The following is a 19054-nucleotide window of genomic DNA, read 5'->3' on the forward strand; positions in this document are numbered from 1 at the left end:
AAAGACGTACAGGTTTGTAGGTTAATTGGCTTAGTAAATGTAAAAATTGTCCCTAGTGGGTGTAGGATAGTGTTAATGTGCAGGGGATCGCTGGTCGGCGCGGACCCGGTGGGCCGAAAGGGCCTGTTTCCGCGCTGTATTCTCTAAACTAAACTAAACTAAACTATACCCTCTAGTCTTGACATTTTCACCCTGGTGAAAAAAGGTTTCGACTGTCCACCCTTACCTTTGTCTCTCGTAATTGTATATACCTCTATCAGGTTTCCCCTCCAGCTCGGACATTCCAGAGAAAATCCTAGTTTGTCCGACCTCTAATATTAACTAATACCCTCTAATCCAGGTAACATTCTGCTCAACCTCCCCTGCACCCTCTCCAACGTCTCCACATCCTTCCTGTAATGGGGGCAACCAGAGCTGCACACAAATGCAGCCTAAAACATGTCGTACAAAACTGCAACATGACTTCCCAATTCTTCTGCGTGGGAAGGAACTGCCGACGCTGGTTTACCACTGAAGATGGACACAAAAAGCTGGAGTAACTCAGCGGGTCAGGCAGCATCTCTGGAGAAAAGGAACAGGTGACGCTTCGGGTTGAGACCCTTCCTCAAAAGGCAAGCAGGCCATACGCCTTCTTTACCACTTTATCTACCACCAATCTGTGGACGTGGACCCCAGAGAAAAGTGGAGCCCATTTGTAGAGTCTACCCTCATGCTGACTGTAACCTGCCATGCAAGCAGGTAGTGGGGGAGGGATTTGTTTGGGCTATTTTTCCACTCAGTTCTGAGAACTCCTTCGCTGTTGGTTGGTGCTGATGCTCTTCATCCAATGTTTAAAAGAAATATACTCTCCCGAAGCCCTGCCTATTAACAAACCACCTTGCCGAGCTGTCAAGGGCTGTCAAGAGCTGTCAGTTGTGCACATTCATTCATCCACAGGTTGCCTTGCCTGCCTTTCGCTTCTGACCCGGAGATTTCTTTTGTTTCCGTTTCCCTTATTAAGGGAATAAGCAAAACCTCTCCCTCTTCCAAAATGAAGAGGGGCCACCGCCAACCGTTGTCATTGTGCACGGCCAGGGATTGTATTGAAACCGCACAGCGAGACCAATCCACCAAAATTAGCGCAATTTCCTTCCGCCCTAAGACGACGTCTCGTTAGAATTCCTCTTCCGTCCTCCCTCAGCGTGCGCTGTCAAAACCGCGAGACGGTGATCGCAGAGGTTGGTGTCACTTCATTCGAGTGCCTGGAGTCACTGTTCAGGTTTGATCAAAGCGTGGATGTGCGTCCTCGTTACACGGGTGGCAGGGAATGGGCTGGCGTTCCTCTGTCTACGGGCCCACACATGGGCCATTGTAGAGGCATGTCACCAGCTGACGCATAGAACAGGGAACACCACAGCATCGGAACAGGCTCTTTGACCCACTACACCCACACCGAACACGATACCAAGCTCAACTAATCTCCCACACGGGATCCATATCCCTCCGTTCCCTGCGTATACATCTCCCGATGGCCGAGCACTTCAACTTCCCCCTCCCACTCCCAGTCTGACCTTTCTGTCATGGGCCTCCTCCAGTGTCATAGTGAGGCCCACCGCAAATTGGAGGAACAGCACCTCATATTTCGCCTGGGCAGCTTGCAGCCCAGCGGTATGAACATTGACTTCTCTAACTTTAGATAGTTCCTCTGTCCCTCCCTTCCCCTCCCCCTTCCCAGTTCTCCCACTGTCTTCCTGTCTCCACCTATATCCTTCCTTTGTCCCGCCCCCCCCCCCCCCCCCCCGACATCAGTCTGAAGAAGGGTCTCGACCCGAAACGTCACCCATTCCTTCTGTCCGGAGATGCTGCCTGACCCGTTGAGTTACTCCAGCATTTTGTGATACCTTCGATGTGTGCCTATCCAAACTCCTCTTAAACACCACTATCATATTTGTCCCCACCACCACCACCCCCGGCAGCGTGTTCCAGACACCCCCCACCCTCCGTGTAAAAAAAAAAAACTTGCCCCGCACATCTCCTTTAAACTTTAGAGAAACAAGGAACTGCAGATGCTGGTTTGCAAAAAAAGACAGAAAGTGCTGGAGTAACTTAGCAGGTCAGGCAACATCTCCAGTGGACCTGGATACATTTCAGTGGGGGAGGGGGGGGTCGTCTTTTAAATGTACCCTCCCTCACCTTAAAGCTATGCCCTCTAGGTTTTGATGTTTCCACCTAACGTTTCTGACTGTCTACCCTATCTATGCCTCTCATAATTTTATATAAGGTGTGGCGGGCCGTTGCCTGTAGAGGGAGCCACCGAGCCGGCCCCTGCTCGTCCCCTGAGGACCAGAGAACAGGAGAGGAGGCCGGAGGGAGCCGGCGATGGTGGAGGCGAGAGCAGGGGGCCGGTGTGAGCGTGAACCGGGGCCTTACCTTCCGCGCCCTCAAGGTCGGCTATGGGAGGCGCCCCTCCACGGGCCACGAATGCTGACGGTGACCGGGCGAGGAGAGGGACGATGGATCGCTGGACGATCTGGACGGAGGCCACAGCGGGAGGCCCTGGGGCAGTCTGGGGCTCGCCGGGATCAGGCCCCGCTCCAGGAGACCAAGACCACGGACCAGACTGGACTTTGAAAATGGTACCGAACCTTGGTGACTCTTGTATGCGGTCTCAGTGGACTATTTCTATGCACTTTACACTAATCGGGGAGTACTTCACTGAACTGTATGCAAAAGGTAATGTCACTGTACGTATGTACGTGTGAAAATAAAGAACCATTGACCATTCTTCTATCAGGTCTCTCCTCAGCTTCCAATGCTTCAGAGACACCACACCAAGTTTGTCTAACCGAGTAGTTTTAATTTCAAGAACCGGATTGTACATTGGCCACCAGGCAGGCGGAAGACGCCTCATGATGCCATCATCATCAGTTGCCAACTGTTGTGCACCAGTCATAGAATCTGTCACAGCCATTTAGATAAGCTTAGAGATACAGCTCGCAAACAGGCCCTTCGGCCCACTGAGTCCATGCCGACCAGCAATCCCTGTACACTAACATTACCCTACACTCTAGGGACAATGTTACTGAAACCAATTAACTTATAAACCTGCACATCTTTGGAGTGTGGGAGGAAACCAGAGTACTCGGACAAAACCCACATGGTAACAGAGAGAACGTACAAACTTCATACAGACAGCACCCACAGTCAGGACCGAACCCAGGTCTTTGGCACTGCCCAATTCTTATCTGGCCCAATGAGATGTTAGTGGCACACCAATTGGGCAAGAGTTAGTCAAAGACAGCATGGGAAAGTGGGCAAGTTGGGCCGAAGGGCCTGTTTCCATACTGTAGGACTCTAGGTCATATGATTGCATCTATGATTGCATAGATGCTAGATTCAGAAACTCAGTATCTCCTTTCCAATTAAATTGGAATATAATGTCGTAGACGTTTGCTCCGTACACCTAACTCCGAAAGACAGGTTTTTTTAAAGCCTTTCTTTTGCCCCTGACAGAACAAGCATCTTGATTTTCACACAATAGAACAAACTGTGACATCAGGGACTCTTAATCTTTCTTGAGAGAGAGAGAGATTTACGCACAGAGATTATGAGCACAATTCCCACAGTGTGCTTGACTGCTAAATGTAACTCTTGGCACAATACGTGTTGTGTCATTTTACTGAGGAAAGAAAAATCCATTCTCTTTAATAATTATTCTGCACAACACAAAAGCCTGTCACCCGGGGAGATTGAGGACAATACTGTCACAACTTGGACGAGATATTGTGGGGAAGCTTCGAAAATCATGGGAGTATCTTTGTGGTTGGTTTGTGTTTGGGAATGGCTTGCAGTATCTTCCATAGTGCAAAACCCAACCTAACCTACACTGGGGCCCAGAACACTAATGTTCTCTCTTCACAGATGATGCCGGACTTGATGAGCTCTTCCAGCATTTTCTCTTTTTACTTCAGATTTTCAGCATCTGCAGTTCTTTTTTTATTATCTTCAGAATCTGCTCGCTCCTCCAACATAGGATGAATCTTTGTTTTTCTTTCCGTCTTCCTCTCTGTGCCCAGACCCCATTTCCTGGTCCCTGCTCACACCAGCTTTCACACAGCTGAAGAAGGGTCCTGACACAAAACATCACCCTTTCATTTCTTCCACCCCCCCCCCCCCCCCCCCACACAGAAACGTCAGGACCCTTCAGACTGAAATGTTACCTGTTCATTTCCCTCCACAGATGCTGCCTGACCCGCTGAGTTCCTCCAGTACTTTTGTTCTTTTGCTCAGGATTCCAGCATCTGCAGCCCCTTGTGTCATTAATTCCCAAGGAAGAGTTTTTGGGAAAACGTTCAAGAGACAGTGGTTTTCCAGTCCCTAGAACCATTTTTTTAATGCTATCATTTAATTGATCATTATATCTTTATTTGTTGTGTTATTGTATTTAGATTTTTTTTTTAGATTTTTAGATTTAGAGATACAGCGCAGAAACAGGCACTTCGGCCCACCGGGTCCGTGCCGCCCAGCGATCCCCGCACACTAACACTATCCTACACCCACTAGGGACAATTTTTACATTTGCCCAGCCAATTAACCAACATACCTGTACGTCTTTGGAATGTGGGAGGAAACCGAAGATCTCGGAGAAAACCCACGCAGGTCACGGGTAGAACGTACAAACTCCGTACAGACGGCGCCCGTAGTCAGGATCGAACCTGAGTCTCCGGCGCTGCATTCGCTGTAAGGCAGCAACTCTACCGCTAACCCACCAGCGGAAAGACAACACTTGATTACAATCGAGCCATTCACAGTGTGAATAACGTGATAAGGGAATAACGTTTGGTGCAAGGTAAAGCCAGTAAGGTTCAATTAAACATAGTCCAATGGTCTCCAATGAGGTAGATGATAGTTCAGCACTGCTCTCTGGGTGCGGGAGGATGATTCAGTTGCCAGATTACAGCTGGAAAGAAACTGTTTCCGAATCTGGAGGTGTGCGTTTTCACACTTCTGTAACCCTTGCCCGATGGGAGAGATTTTTTTAGATTTAGAGATACAGCGCAGAAACAGGCCCTTCGACCCACCGGGTCCGCGCCGCCCAGCGATCCCCGCTGGCAGTACATATGACCATCATACTCTCTTGATTCTTGTTTATGGGATTCATGGGAGGGGGTCTTGGAGGGGAGGATGCTCCTCAAACTGCGGAGCATCCTGGACAATGCAGCTCACCCCCTCCATGATACACTGGTCAACCTGAGGAGCACCTTCAGCAACAGATTGGTTCCACCAAGATGCAGGACAGAACACCACAGGAGATCCTTCTTCACTGGGGCTATCAAACTGTACAACTCTTCCCCCTTCTGTCGTGGGGTAGACTGAGACTGACTCCCCTCTCACCCCCCCCCCCCCCCCCCCATTCTTTGCACATCCCCAATCCTTTCCACTCGCCACTTTAATTTCATGTATTTTGTGTTTTTATGACTGTTGGCAGATCAATTTACCTCCTTGGATAAATAAAGTTCTTTCGTATCGTCGCAGTGAGAATCAATCAGTTTATCGGGTGTCAAATAACAATTGGCAGTGGATAGATTTACAATTTATGAGTTCACTTGACGCCAGACATAAAATGCTGGAGTAACTCAGCGGGACAGGCAGCATCTCTGGAGAGAAGGAATGGGTGACGTTTCAGGTCGAGACCCTTCTTCAGACTGATGTCAGGGGAGTGGGCGGTATAGAGATAAATTGTAGTCGGAGACAGTAAGACAGGTGGGAAAACTGGGAAGGGGGAAGGGATGGAGGGAGAGGGAAAGCAAGGGCTATTTGAAGTTAGAGAAGTCAATGTTCATACCGCTGGGGTGTAAATTGCCCAAGCGAAATATGTGCTGGGCCTCACTCTGACAATGGAGGAGGCCCAGGACAGAAAGGTCAGATTGGGAATGGAGGGGGGGGGAGTTAAAGTGCTGAGTAACCGGGAGATCAAGTAGGTTTAGGTGGACTGAACGGAGGTGTTCAGCAAAACGATCGCCAAGCCTGTGCTTGGTCTCGTCGATATACGGGAGTTGACACCTGGATCAGCGGATACAGTAGATGAGGTTGGAGGAGGTGCAAGTGAACCTCTGCCTCATCTGAAAAGACTGACGGGGTCCTTGGATGGAGTTGAGGGGGGAGGTAAAGGGACAGGTGTTGCATCTCTTGCGGTTGCAGGGGAATGTATCTGGGGAGGGGGTGGTTTGGATGGGAAGGGACGAGTTGACCAGGGAGTTGCGGAGGGAACGGTCTCTGCGGAAAGCAGAAAGGGGTGAAGATGGGAAGATGTGGCCAGTAGTGGGATCCAGTTGGAGGTGGCAAAAATGTCGGAGGGTTATATGCTGTATGCGACGGCTTATGGGGTGGAAGGTGAGGACAAGGGGGACTCTGTCCTTGTTATGAATGAGGGGAGGGGGCGCAAGAGCGGAGCTGTGGGATATCGAGGAGACCCTAGTGAGAGCCTCATGTATAATGGAAGAGGGGAACTAAAGAATGAGGACATCTCCGACGACCTGGTATGGGAAATCGCATCTTGGGCGCAGATGCGGCGTAGACGGAGGAATTGAAAGTAGGGGATAGAGTCTTTACAGGAAGCAGGGTGGGAAGAAGTGTAGTCTAGATTCACGTGAGGACATCTCTGCTCCAATTTTTGCTTTTTAAGGACCATTGAATTGAACCACTCCACTGTGGAGCCTAAGTTCATAAGTTCAAAAGTCATAGGAGCAGAATTAGGCCATTCGGCCCACCGAGTCTACTCTGCTGTTCAATCATGGCTGATCTATATATCCCACTCAGCCCCATTCTCCTGCCTTCTCCCCGTAACCCCTGACACCCTGATTAATCAAGAATCTGTCAATCTCCGCTTTACAAAAACCCATTGACTTGGCCTCTCCATCCGTCAGTGGCAATGAATTCCACAGATTCACCACCCTCCGACGAAAGAAATTCTTGCTCCTCTCCTTTGTAAAGGTACATCCTTTTATTCTGAGGCTGTGCTGGATTCTGATCCTAGACTCTCCTGCCATTGGAAACATCCTCTCCACATCCACTCTATCCAGGCCTTCAGCTGCCAAGGTACTAGGATCTGGAATTCCATCTCCCACTCTCATTTGTTTTCTTTAGAAGACTCTCTTTAAAACTGAACTCTCTGTCCTCCCTCCTAACATCTCCCTCATTGACTCAACTTTTGAAAATAATTGCAGACACTGGTACAAATCCAAGGTATCGCAAAAAGCTGGAGTAACTCAGTGGGTCAGGCAGCATCTCAGGAGAGAAGGAATGGGTGACGTTTCGGGTCGAGACCCTTGGTCTAAGCCACATGACATTCGGAAGGATCTCATTAAGGTCAAGGTGCTCTATAAATTCAAGCTATTGTTCAGTTAATTTTAGTTTATTGTCACGTGTACCGAGGTACAGTGAAAAGCTTTTGTTGCGTGCTAACCCACCAGCGGAAAGACAATACTTGATTACAATCGAGCCATTCACAGTGTGAATAACGTGATAAGGCAATAACGTTTGGTGCAAGGTAAAGCCAGTAAGGTTCAATTAAAGATAGTCCAATGGTTCCCAATGAGGTAGATGATAGTTCAGCACTGCTCTCTGGTTGCGGTCGGATGATTCAGTTGCCAGATTACAGCTGGAAAGAAACTGTTTCCGAATCTGGAGGTGTGCGTTTTCACACTTCTGTAACCCTTGCCCGATGGGAGAGATTTTTTTAGATTTAGAGATACAGCGCAGAAACAGGCTCTTCGACCCACCGGGTCCGCGCCGCCCAGCGATCCCCGCACACTAACACTATTCTACACCCACTAGGGACAATTTTTTTAAACATTTGCCCAGCCAATTAACCTACAAACCTGTACGTCTTTGGAGTGTGGGAGGAAACCGAAGGTCTCGGAGAAAACCCACGCAGGTCACGGGGAGAACGTACAAACTCCGTACAGACGGCGCCCGTAGTTGGGATCGAACCTAAGTCTCCGGCGCTGCATTTGCTGTAAGGCATCAACTCTACCGCTGCGCCACCGTGCCAAGAGGGGAGAAGAGGGAGTGGCCAGGGTGCGACTCGTCCTTGATTCTGCTGCTGGCCTTGCCGAGGCAGCGCGAGGTATAAATGGCGTCAATGGAAGGGAGGTTGGTTTGTGTGATGGTCCGGGCTGCGTTCACAATTCGGCGTAGCCCTCATATCTGGAACTTTGAGAATCACTGTTTCCGTTGGAAGTCCCTGGGTTCAATGGTGGCTTGCTCCAGGTGAGTATTCTAATACCTCTGCCCTCTCAATAACCTTCCACGGAAACCATCATCAGAGGAGAGGCTCCATTCAAGTCTTTGACAAACCCTCCTGATGTCACCTAATGCACATCATTGTTCAGAGCTATCGGATGAAGGGCAGCAATGGGGAGAGATCTCGTAACCCAATATGATATAACCGATGAGATTAGCAACGAGACAGGAGGAGCTGATGGATGTGTCCGAGTTGATTCTTCAGCAGAGCGGGGACGCACAGAGTCAGCAGCAGGTCAGGCAAGCGTGTTTTATCCCAGCTGTCAGACTGATCCTTCTGAAGAATTACCAGCCATGATAATCGGCAGCATGTAACGTAACTCTGGAAGATATACTCAACCTGAAACCTCGTAGAACAAAGATGAGTAGGAAAAAAAACCTGCAGATGCTGGTAAATCGAAGGTGGACACAAAATGCTGGAGTAACTCAGCGGTCAGTTGAGGCCAGTTCATTGGCTATATTTAAGAGGCAGTTAGATGTGGCCCTTGTGGCTAAAGGGATCAGGGGGTATGGAGAGAAGGCAGGTACGGGATACTGAGTTGGATGATCAGCCATGATCATATTGAATGGCAGTGCCGGCTCGAAGGGCCGAATTGCCTACTCCTGCACCTATTTTCTATGTTTCTATGTCAGGCAGCATGTCGGGAGAGGAGGAATGGGTGAGGTTTTGGGTCACCCATTCCTTCTCTCCCGCGACGCTGCCTGACCCGCTAAGTTACTCCAGTATTTCGTGTCAACCTTAGAATAAAGATGACTTCTTCCTGGAACATAGAACATGGAACATAGAGCAGTACGGAAAAGGCCACAAAGTGCTGGAGTAACTAGGCAGGTCAGGCAGCACCTCTGGAGATTAGGAATAGGTGACGTTTTGGGTCAAGACCCTTCTTCAGACTGAACTAGACAAAGAAAGAAAAGAAGGGTCTGGAAGAAGGGACTCAACTCAACATCACCTATCCATGTTCTCCAGAGGTGCTGCCTGGCCTGCTGGGTTACTCCAGCACTTTGTGTCCTTCTGTGCATTAACCAGCATTTGCAGTCCTGGTTTCTACATTGAGGTCAAAACAGGCCCTTCGGCCCACAATTTCCATGCCAAACAGTCGAACTGATCTCCTCTGTCTGCACGTGATCTATAACCCTCTATTTCCTGCATATCCATGTGTCTATTTAAAAGTGTCTAAAATGCCACTATCGTATGTGCTTCTACCACCACCCCTGGCAGTGTGCTCCAGGCACCCATCACTCCCACTGTAAAATAAAAACACACCCTCCACATCTCCTTTAAACTTCTTAAGGGGTTGGACAGGCTAGATGCAGGAAGATTGTTACCGATGTTGGGGAAGTCCAGAACCAGGGGTCACAGTTTAAGGATAAGGGGGAAGTCTTTTAGGACCGAGATGAGAAAGTTTTTTTTCACACAGAGTGGTGAATCTGTGGAATTCTCTGCCACAGAAGGTAGTTGAGGCCAGTTCATTGCTATATTTAAGAGGGAGTTAGATGTGGCCCTTGTGGCTAAAGGGATCAGGGGTTATGGAGAGAAGGCAGGTACAGGATACTGAGTTGGATGATCAGCCATGATCATATTGAATGGCGGTGCAGGCTCGAAGGGCCGAATGGCCTACTCCTGCACCTATTTTCTATGTTTCTATGTTTCTGAACTTTGCCTCTCTCGTCTTAAAAATATGCAGGCTAATCTTTGACATTTCCACCCTGGGATAAAAGGTCCTGACTGTCTACACTTATCTGTGCGTCTCGTAATTTTATAATCTTCTATCACGTCTCCCCTCAGCTTCTGACGGTGCAGAGAAAACAATCCATGTTTGTCGAACCTCCCCACTGCCTCTTTGACCACTGCATGCCCAGGTCCCCGAGTAAGAAGTCAGAATCTGTCCACTTCTTTGACTCTCGTCTTTACCAGTCCAGGGCTATCTCGTGGCCAGGGAGCAGGGCGATTCTGCCACTCAGTCATTTATTTCACAAAATGCAGGAGTAACTCAGCAGGTCAGGCAGCATCTCAGGAGAGAAGGAATGGCTGCCTGACCTGCTGAGTTACTCCAGCATTTTGTGAAATAAATACCTTCGATTTGTACCAGCATCTGCAGTTATTTTCTTACACTACCACTGAGTCACGTGATTTACTATTGTAGGAGTGTGGCATGTTGCTGATGCTGGAATAAAATCATTTCAGGTGAATTCAGTTTAGTTTAGTTTATTGTCACCTGTACCAAGGTGCAGTGAAAAGTTATTTTATTGAAAAGTCATAAGTTCATGCGTGATAGGGGTACAATTAGGCTATTCGGCCCATCAAGCCTACTCCACCATTCGATCATGGCTGATTATCTCTCCCTCCTAACCCCATTCTCCTGCCCAAAACCTCTGACACCTGTACTAATCAAAAATCTATCTATCTCTGCCTTAAAAATATCCACTGACTTGGCCTCCACAGCCTTCTGTGGCAACGAATTCCACAGATTCACCACCCTCCTCATTTTCCTAAAAGAACGTCCTTTAATTCTGAGGCTATGACCTCTAGTCCGAGACTCTCCCACTGGTGGAAGCACCCTCTCCACATCCACTTTATCCAAGCCTTTAACAATTCTGTATGTTTCAATGAGGTCCCCCCTCATTCTTCTAAACTCCAGCGAGTACAGGCCCAGTGCCTGCCGACAAACGCTCATCATAGGTTAACCTACTCGTTCCTGGGACCATTCTTGTAAACCTCCTCTGGACTCTCTCCAGTGCCAGCACATTCCTCAGATATGGTGCCCAAAAGTGATTCAGTTATTTTGTTTGAGGTGAACCAAAATGGTGAACCAAAATAAACCAAAACCTCTGTAACTTAACAAATATACGACCGAATTAAATAAAAATATCATTTTCCAGCAGCGAACCGCGTGGTGATTAAGGCGGTACAAAAATCGTGGCGCTACGGTTCACCGTTTTGCCGAAATTGCCGAAATCAGCCGAAGTCACAGAAATATATATACATATACACAAGATCTGAGTTTTAATAGTATACTAGCACAAGTGTGCCCGTTGGGCCCGTCCTCGTAGGGTTTCCATTGTAACCGGGAGGGGAGTGGGGGGGGAGGGAAGGGGGAGGGAGGGAGGAGGGAGGTGTGGAGGGGGGAGGGGAGGGGGAGGGTGGGGGGGAGGGAGGGGGGGAGGGGAGGGGGGAAGGGGGGGCTTTTACCTGAAACACTGGCCACTCGTAGGGTGCTGCTCAGCATTGATTCAGAGGCTGTGGAATGTCACTGGAGCGTTAAACAATTCTAAACCACTGTCGAGTGAGTGTGAATAGCTACTTGCAAGAGCCGAGATAGTGCTGAAAGTGTCGATGAGAAGGTAAAATTGGAACGCATCTTGTAAACGTCAACTCGTGGTGAAGAGGAAATTCTGTACACTCATGTTAGTCCATGTTGTCTTTATTAGACTCTCTTGCTGGATTTGAATTGGTAGTTGCCACCGGAGGGCTACTACTGATTCTGCTTTCCACTGAGTTCCGACAAGTGTGAGACATGACACAGAGGAAGCACAGTATGTGGCAGAGTGAAGCACAAAGTGCTGGAGGAGCTCAACAGGTCAGGCTGCTTCTATGGAGGGAAATGAACGGGTGACGTTTCAATCTGAAGGGTCCTGGCCCCAAATCGTCATCTGTCCATTTCCCTCCACAGATGCTGCCTGACCTGCTAAGTTCCTCCACAACTTTGTGTTTTGTGCAAGATTCCAGCATCTGCAATCTTTTGTGTCTCAGTATAGCAGAGTGAATATTGCTTTGCTATTAGTCTTCGTTTGTTTGAAAATGAGAAAACGGAACATTTTTAAGAAGAAACACATGAATAGTTATATCTTAGGAGGAAGAATGAAGAATAAGATAAACTTGATAACATAATTCTAAACAGGGTCAAAAGCAGGCTAATATAGTGGGGGGTCTTTAAGTCGTTAAAGGTGGCAGGACAGGTTAAGAAAGCCCGTAGTAACCTGGCTACTTGTAAATGGAGTGGTACTATTTAAGGCACGGAAGCCATTAAGCTCAAAAGAGTGCAGAGAAGATTTGGGAGGATGATTTAGATTTTTGTTTAGAGATACAGCGCGGAAACTGGCCCTTTGGCCCACCGAGTCTGTGCCGCCCAGCGATCCCCACACATTAACACTCTCCTACACACACTAGGGACAATTGTTTTACATATTACCCAGTCAATTAACCTACATACCTGTACGTCTTTGGAGTGTGGGAGGAAAACGAAGATCTCGGAGAAAACCCACGCAGGTCACGGGGAGAACGTACAAACTCCGTACAGACGGCGCCCGTAGTTGGGATCGAACCCGAGTCTCCGGCGCTGCATTCGCTGTAAGGCAGCAACTTTACCGCTGCGCCACCGTGCCGCCAGGACTCGAGGGCCTGAGCTATCGGGAGAGGTTGGGCAGGCTAGCACTATTCCTTGGGGTGATCTTTTAGAAGTGTATAAAATCATGAGGGGAATGGATAGGGTGAATGCACACAGAGTCTTCTTCCAAGAGTAGGAGAACCAAGAACTAGAGGACATGCAGTAGGTTTTAGGTAAGAGAGGCAAGATTTAATAGAAATCTGAGGGAGAACCTTTTCACAAAGAGGGTGATGGGTATATGGTTCTAGCTACCAGTGGTAGTTGAGGCAGGTATTACACCAGCATTTAAAAGACACTTGGACAGATACCTGGATAGGAAAGGTTCAGAGGAATATAGGCCAAACACGAACATATGAGATTAGTTTAGATGGGACATCTTCGTCAGCATGGACAAGTTGGGCCGAATGGCCTCTGTCCGTGCTGTGTGACTCTATTGACTCCATGAATCAACGCAATGCTACGTCTTATGATACGTTGATTCACCCTAACCAGAGCTTTGTGTCCACCGTCGAGGGACCAGACTTGGGACTAAACATGGAGGCTTCAGAGGAATGCCGAAGAGATTAACTAAAAGTGATGCCGGGGATTTAAATACTTGAAGGGAATAAATATCAGGGCTTTGGGGAGAGGGATGGCTGTGAAATGGGACCAGCTGGATTCTCTTGAATAGAGCAGGCATAGACCTGACAGGGAAACAACTACCCCAGTGCTGTAACCTCTCTGGAGTTCAGTGGGCCCAAAGTCTGGGTCACACTCTAACATTGCCAACTTCTTTGTTTTATTCATTTGGTTCAATGGTTCAATGGAAACTTATTGTTGCTGATACCGCGATACAGTGAAATTCCCTTTTGTGCACAGTCCAGTAAAAATAGAGTCACATACAGGGAATCTGGGACAACGAGTTTAGTTTAGTTTAGTTTAGAGATACAGCGTGGAAACAGGCCCTTTGGCCCACCGGGTCCGCGCCGACCAGCGATCCCCGCACATTAACACTATCCTACACACACTAGGGACAATTTACAATATTACAAAAACCAATTAGCCTAGAAACCTGTACGTCTTTGGATTGTCGGAGGAAACCGGAGCACCCGGGCAAAACCAATGCGGGATTACGGGGAAAACGTACAAACTCCGTACTGACAGCGCCAATGGTCAGATCAAACCCGGGTCTCTGGCGCTGTAAGGCAGCGACTCTTCCACTGCAATGGCACTAGTGGAAGGATGGGTGTACTGGCTTGGCTAAGTCCATGTTGAAAGCTTCATTTACTGAGTGGGGAATTAATGTGTGCTAAGCAGCAAGCAGATTTTCTAAGTCGTACATTGAAACATAACAGACACCAGGCCAAACCTAGCAGCACCCTAAAGCCCAACAATCACCTGGAACCACTGTAATGAACCACTGTGATCCTGACAGTAGTTTGAAACCTTGCGCATTCATCGCCCAAAAATTCTTCTGTTTCCCTATAGCAACCGTTAATAGAAAAGAATGAGTGGCAGGCTCTGGGGTGAATCAATTGGAAAACCCCATTGAATTCCCAGCTAATGAAACCACTCAAAAAAATCCAAAGCACTCTTCAAACTGCAGCCCCCTCCCCCGCACCACTCCCTCACTGTAGAAAAGTACTACTTCTGCAGAAGAAAATCCATTTGTTAAGTAGCTTTGGAGACCATCTGTGTTCAGTCAGGATCAGTGAGATAGTGTTTGTACCGAAGATGCAACATTCTCTGCAGCATTAGGGGCAGCACAGTGGCGCAATGGTAGAGTTGCAGCCTTACAGCGCCAGAGATCCAGGTTCGATCTTAACCACGGGTGCTTTCTTACCGAGTTCGTACGTTCTCCCTGTGACCGCGTGGGTTTTCTCCGGGTGCTCCGGTTTCCTCCCACACTCCAAAAACGTACAGGTTTGTCGGTTAATTGTACACTGCAAGGGCCAGGAAGCGAGCGGGCAAGATCATCTCTGACCCCTCTCACCCTGGCCACAATCTCTTCGAAGCACTTCCCTCTGGAAGGCGACTCCGGACTGTCAAAGCAGCCACAGCCAGACATAAAAACAGCTTTTTTCCCACGAGTGATAGCTCTACTCAACAACCAAAGGCTGTCGTCTCTTTTTTGCCCTGGTTTATTTTCACCCACATGTTTAGACCGTAATGTTGTATCCTTATTGTTTTGATGTGGTTATGCTTTATTCTTAATTGTTAACTGTATGTTTGTGTTGTTATTTGTGAGTGGAGCACCAAGGCACATTCCTTGTATATGCACATACTTGGCCAATAAACTTATTAATTCATTCATTCATTCATTCGGTAAAATTGCGAAACATTGTCCCTGGTGTGGAGGATAGTGCTAGTGTACTATTGGTGATCGCTGGTCGGCACGGACCTGGTGGGCCAAAGGGCCTGTTTCCATGCTGCTTCTCGGTCTCTTTTCTCAGCATCACAACTCTGCCACAAATTCAACCTGCTACAAGTTATAGAGCCATAGAGTCATACAGATCCTTTGTTTCAACTTGTCCATGCTGACCAAGATGCTCCACCAACACTAGTCCCACCTGCCCACGTCAGGGCCCATATCCTTCTACTTCTTCTGCAATGGCGTCTTCTGCAGTTGCTACTTAAGTACTCGAAATCCTGTTCAGCTCCAACAAAGCTGAAGAAACTTTATTGGCCGGCTTTTCATTCCCATTTTTATTAGCTGTAACCGGCCAGTTTACTGTGACTTTGGAAGGTTTTGCTGGCGCTTTGAGCTGCGTGGAACTACTTGAAGCACCAACTGCTGGAGCTGACTAAAGGTGTAAGCGGGGGTTACACAGGCAACAAACTGTTCAACAGTGCCAATGATCTGCCACGACCATCTGGCGACTTATCCTCCCTCATCACCAAGCCTTCTGAACAGGCTCGCTATATTTTCACAAACATCACCCGTAGTTTCAGATACTTTTTCACTCTTCTTAAAAACCCTTGTGGAGATTTCCTTCATGCCCTGTTTAGTTTAGTTTAGTTTGGTTTAGTATATTTTAGAGTTACAGCGTGGAAACAGGCTCTTCGGTCCACCGAGTCCACAACACCGAGTACACTAGTACTATCCTGCACACTAGGGACAATGGTTACAGAAGCCAATTAACCTTCAAAGCCTGCACACCTTTGGAATGTGGGAGGGAACCGGAGCACCCGGAGGAAACCCACGCGGTCACATGGAGACCGTGCAAACCCTGTACAAACAGCACCCATAGTCAGGATCGAACCTGGGACGCTGGTGCTGTAAGGCAACAACTCTACCGCTGCGCCACCGTGCTGTGTGTTCCATGTTGTGTGATTTAACCTTTCTGCCGAAGATGCCAACCATCTTCTCACTGAGAGGTAATCTGGTAATCAATTAAAGTATTAGAAAGGATAACAGGACCATGCACAGAATTTGCAAGAAGATTAGTTTCAATGGTCAGGGCAATTTCAATGGTCAGAGATTTCCTTCATCGCCCTGTTTAGTTTAGTTTAGTTTGGTTTAGTATATTTTAGAGTTACAGCATGGAAACAGGCTCTTTGGTCCACCGAGTCCACAACACCGAGTTACAGACAGATATTTAGCTGAAACTTCACCGAGGTAGTCACCAAACCTGGAGTAATTCGCACTAATGCCACCATTTCTCCTTGACCTGATAACCCGATGCAAAGCAGCAACAGATAAGGGTTTGCCTTCTTTTTCGGTGGAAGGTTTAAAAATCAGACACTCGTAATGGAGAGTTTCCTCCTGGAACTGGGCTCATTCACGTGGCCCCCCTCGACTGCCCCAGCTGTTTGTTTCACTGGGTTAAAATACTACCTCTCCTCAGTGACCCCTCCGATTAGCTTGCAGTTTGCCACCAAGTAGAAACGAATATTTTAGTTCCATTCGAGGGTCAGAAGTGAAAAGCACACCAGTGATAGAGCCACCTTCATCAATCATGCTCAATATTGAAGGAGAGGACAGGGCTGGATATCCCTCGTTTTATTACCCTGTTCATGTGAAACAAAAAACGGCTCCCATCCCCTCCTCTCCTGCAGTAAATTCTACTCCTCTAATTGCCCGGCAACAGCAACTGTTGTCACTATGGTTACTGAAAGAAATTTCATTGTGCTGCTTCTCTTTCAGAAGTTAAGCCGGCCACATTCATTTAAAACTCAGCGCAGACTGAAAGTAGGCAGAACAGTAATTTGGCTTGTGAGCTGATTAATTGGACACAAACAATACAAAATTCATTTTTCAGTTATCAGACCAAGTTTACGCATGTTGGCTCTTCAATAAAGCCTGCAAAGCGCAAAGTATTCAGCTCACATAAAGCTACTCCAACAATTCAGCTTAGTGCACGAGGAATAAAATCCATGCCAAATCTTTCTCAATTACAGTCGCAAAACCGAACTTCAGCTCAGTGGTACTAGTTAAGAAAGTTTAGCGCAGAAAGGCTCCTACCGCAAAAGGAGAGAAACATCAAAATCAGTGCAGCAGGGTGAGACAAGGCTCTCTGTCCTTCCATGGTTATTGGGGCAGGCAGTCTAGAGTCACTGAAGAAAGCAGTGTGCAGCAGCAGCACCCACTCTCGGCTGCCTCGCCAGCATGTCCTTCGAAGCCCGCTCACAAACTGATGGGAAGAACATCACCAGTGCTCCATGCTCAGTCACAACAGTGAACGCCAATGATACTCTTGCCCCCGTCCACTGGCTCCAGCTTCACTCAACCCCGTTAGAGCACTTAGTAATACATGGTCCGGACTTCTCCGCTGGACTGGGTCAACGATGTCCTGCAGCTGAACTTGTGAGTGCCCTCGTGACGTTTAGCAACGAGACATTCCCATCATTACCAACACTCTCCTCATCCACAAACAATTACAGGTTCCACGCGTTTTAACAGGTTGACCAATTTTCATTGTGAAAAGGTTTTGGAAATCTAACAATCTTTTTTTTTTTTTTTAATATTATTTTTATTGCATTTTCAAATAACATACAAAAACATTTAACATAACATAAAATAACATAACGTAACAAGGCACATCAACAGCAAGGTAACTTTTAGGCACCTAAAGAAATCTAACAATCTAACTTTTGATGATTAATTTACTATAGAAAGATTTTGACATCATTTCTAAACTGCCTTCTTTAAAGAGTATTTATAATTTCTGAAAGCTTGTGGCGGTGATAATTAATCTTTTAATACGCTGGTTATTGAAATTACTGATCGCTTAATATGGTATAAGAACAAAACAAATTACTCAAAGCTTAATCCTGTCACCACCTCAAGCTATGCATATTCTTCTGTTATCAATTAAATGTATAGATTTTGTATAAAGCTGCCTTATTTTGATGGATTTCTTTTAGTTAATTCTCAACCTTTATTTGTAAAGTCAGCATACATTTTTGTTTGCACAATACTTGTGGGAAAGACGCAATGTTCCATCCACATTTACTGTCACTAGGATGCTAGCACTGGGATCAGGGCAGGTTAAAAGGATTGAGGCAACTTATCGGAGCTGGATTTGGCCTTGGAATTATTCTGGACCGGGATGGAGGGAATATTCTGGTTATCTGAGGCAATGATGTTTGAGGTTCCTGCCAAGAGTGGTACATAGTTGGGTTCTTGCATTAGAAAGTTTGTGTTTGATAGATTTCTGAACCATTTTCCAATGAACATGTATTATTGGCAACAGCCTGGAATAATTTTCTGTCCACCACACAACGGGTGGTTGAATAGAACGAGCTGCCAGAGGAGGTAGTTGAGGCAGGTACTATCGCAACGTTTAAGAAGCATTTAGACAGGTACACGGATATGACAGGTTTAGAGGGATATGGGCCAAACACAGGCAGGTGGGCCTAGTGTAGATGGGAAATGTTGGTTGGTGTGGACAAATTGGGCCGAAGGGCTTGTTTCCGTGGTCTATGTCGATGACTCTCTCTATGACTCTATCTATATGCTACTAAGTGTTGGTGATGTCAACGGCCAGTATATGAAAAGATTAGGAACAGCGAGCTTTAGGCTTTGGAGAGATACAGTGTGGAAGCAGGCCTTTCGGTCCACCCAGACCACGCTGACCACTGATCTAGTACGCAAGCACTATCCTACACACCAGATAAACAATTTACAATGTTTACCAAAGCCAATTAACCTACAAACGGGGACATCTTTGGAGTGTGGAAGGAAAACCGGATCACCCGGAGGAAACCCACGCGGTCACATGGAGAACGTACAAACTCCGTACAGATAGTGAGATCCAGATGCAATGAAAATCTTGCTTGAAGCAGCATCACTGGTACTCAGTCAACACACAAAAACAAAAAAATATACACATATTCTACAAGACTGTGAAAAGATGCCTGTGTGCAAAAGATGAGAGGAAAGAGATTTTAAGATGACGTTTAAG

The 19054-nt window shown here is 47.2% G+C and overlaps 1 protein-coding gene across 1 annotated transcript in view; it reads right to left on the minus strand.

Moving 5' to 3' along the window:
* The window catches only part of crb2a (crumbs cell polarity complex component 2a), a 130574-nt gene extending 113246 nt beyond the window's left edge, over window positions 1-17328 (minus strand). Inside the window, 1 exon segment of the mRNA XM_078426147.1 lies at window positions 17113-17328. Within this exon segment, the coding sequence (XP_078282273.1) occupies window positions 17113-17176 (64 nt within the window). The 5' untranslated portion in view covers window positions 17177-17328.
* Window positions 17329-19054: the final 1726 nt, after the last annotated feature.

The sequence above is a fragment of the Rhinoraja longicauda genome, chromosome 31, assembly GCF_053455715.1.
Source record: "Rhinoraja longicauda isolate Sanriku21f chromosome 31, sRhiLon1.1, whole genome shotgun sequence".
NCBI lineage: Eukaryota > Metazoa > Chordata > Chondrichthyes > Rajiformes > Arhynchobatidae > Rhinoraja > Rhinoraja longicauda.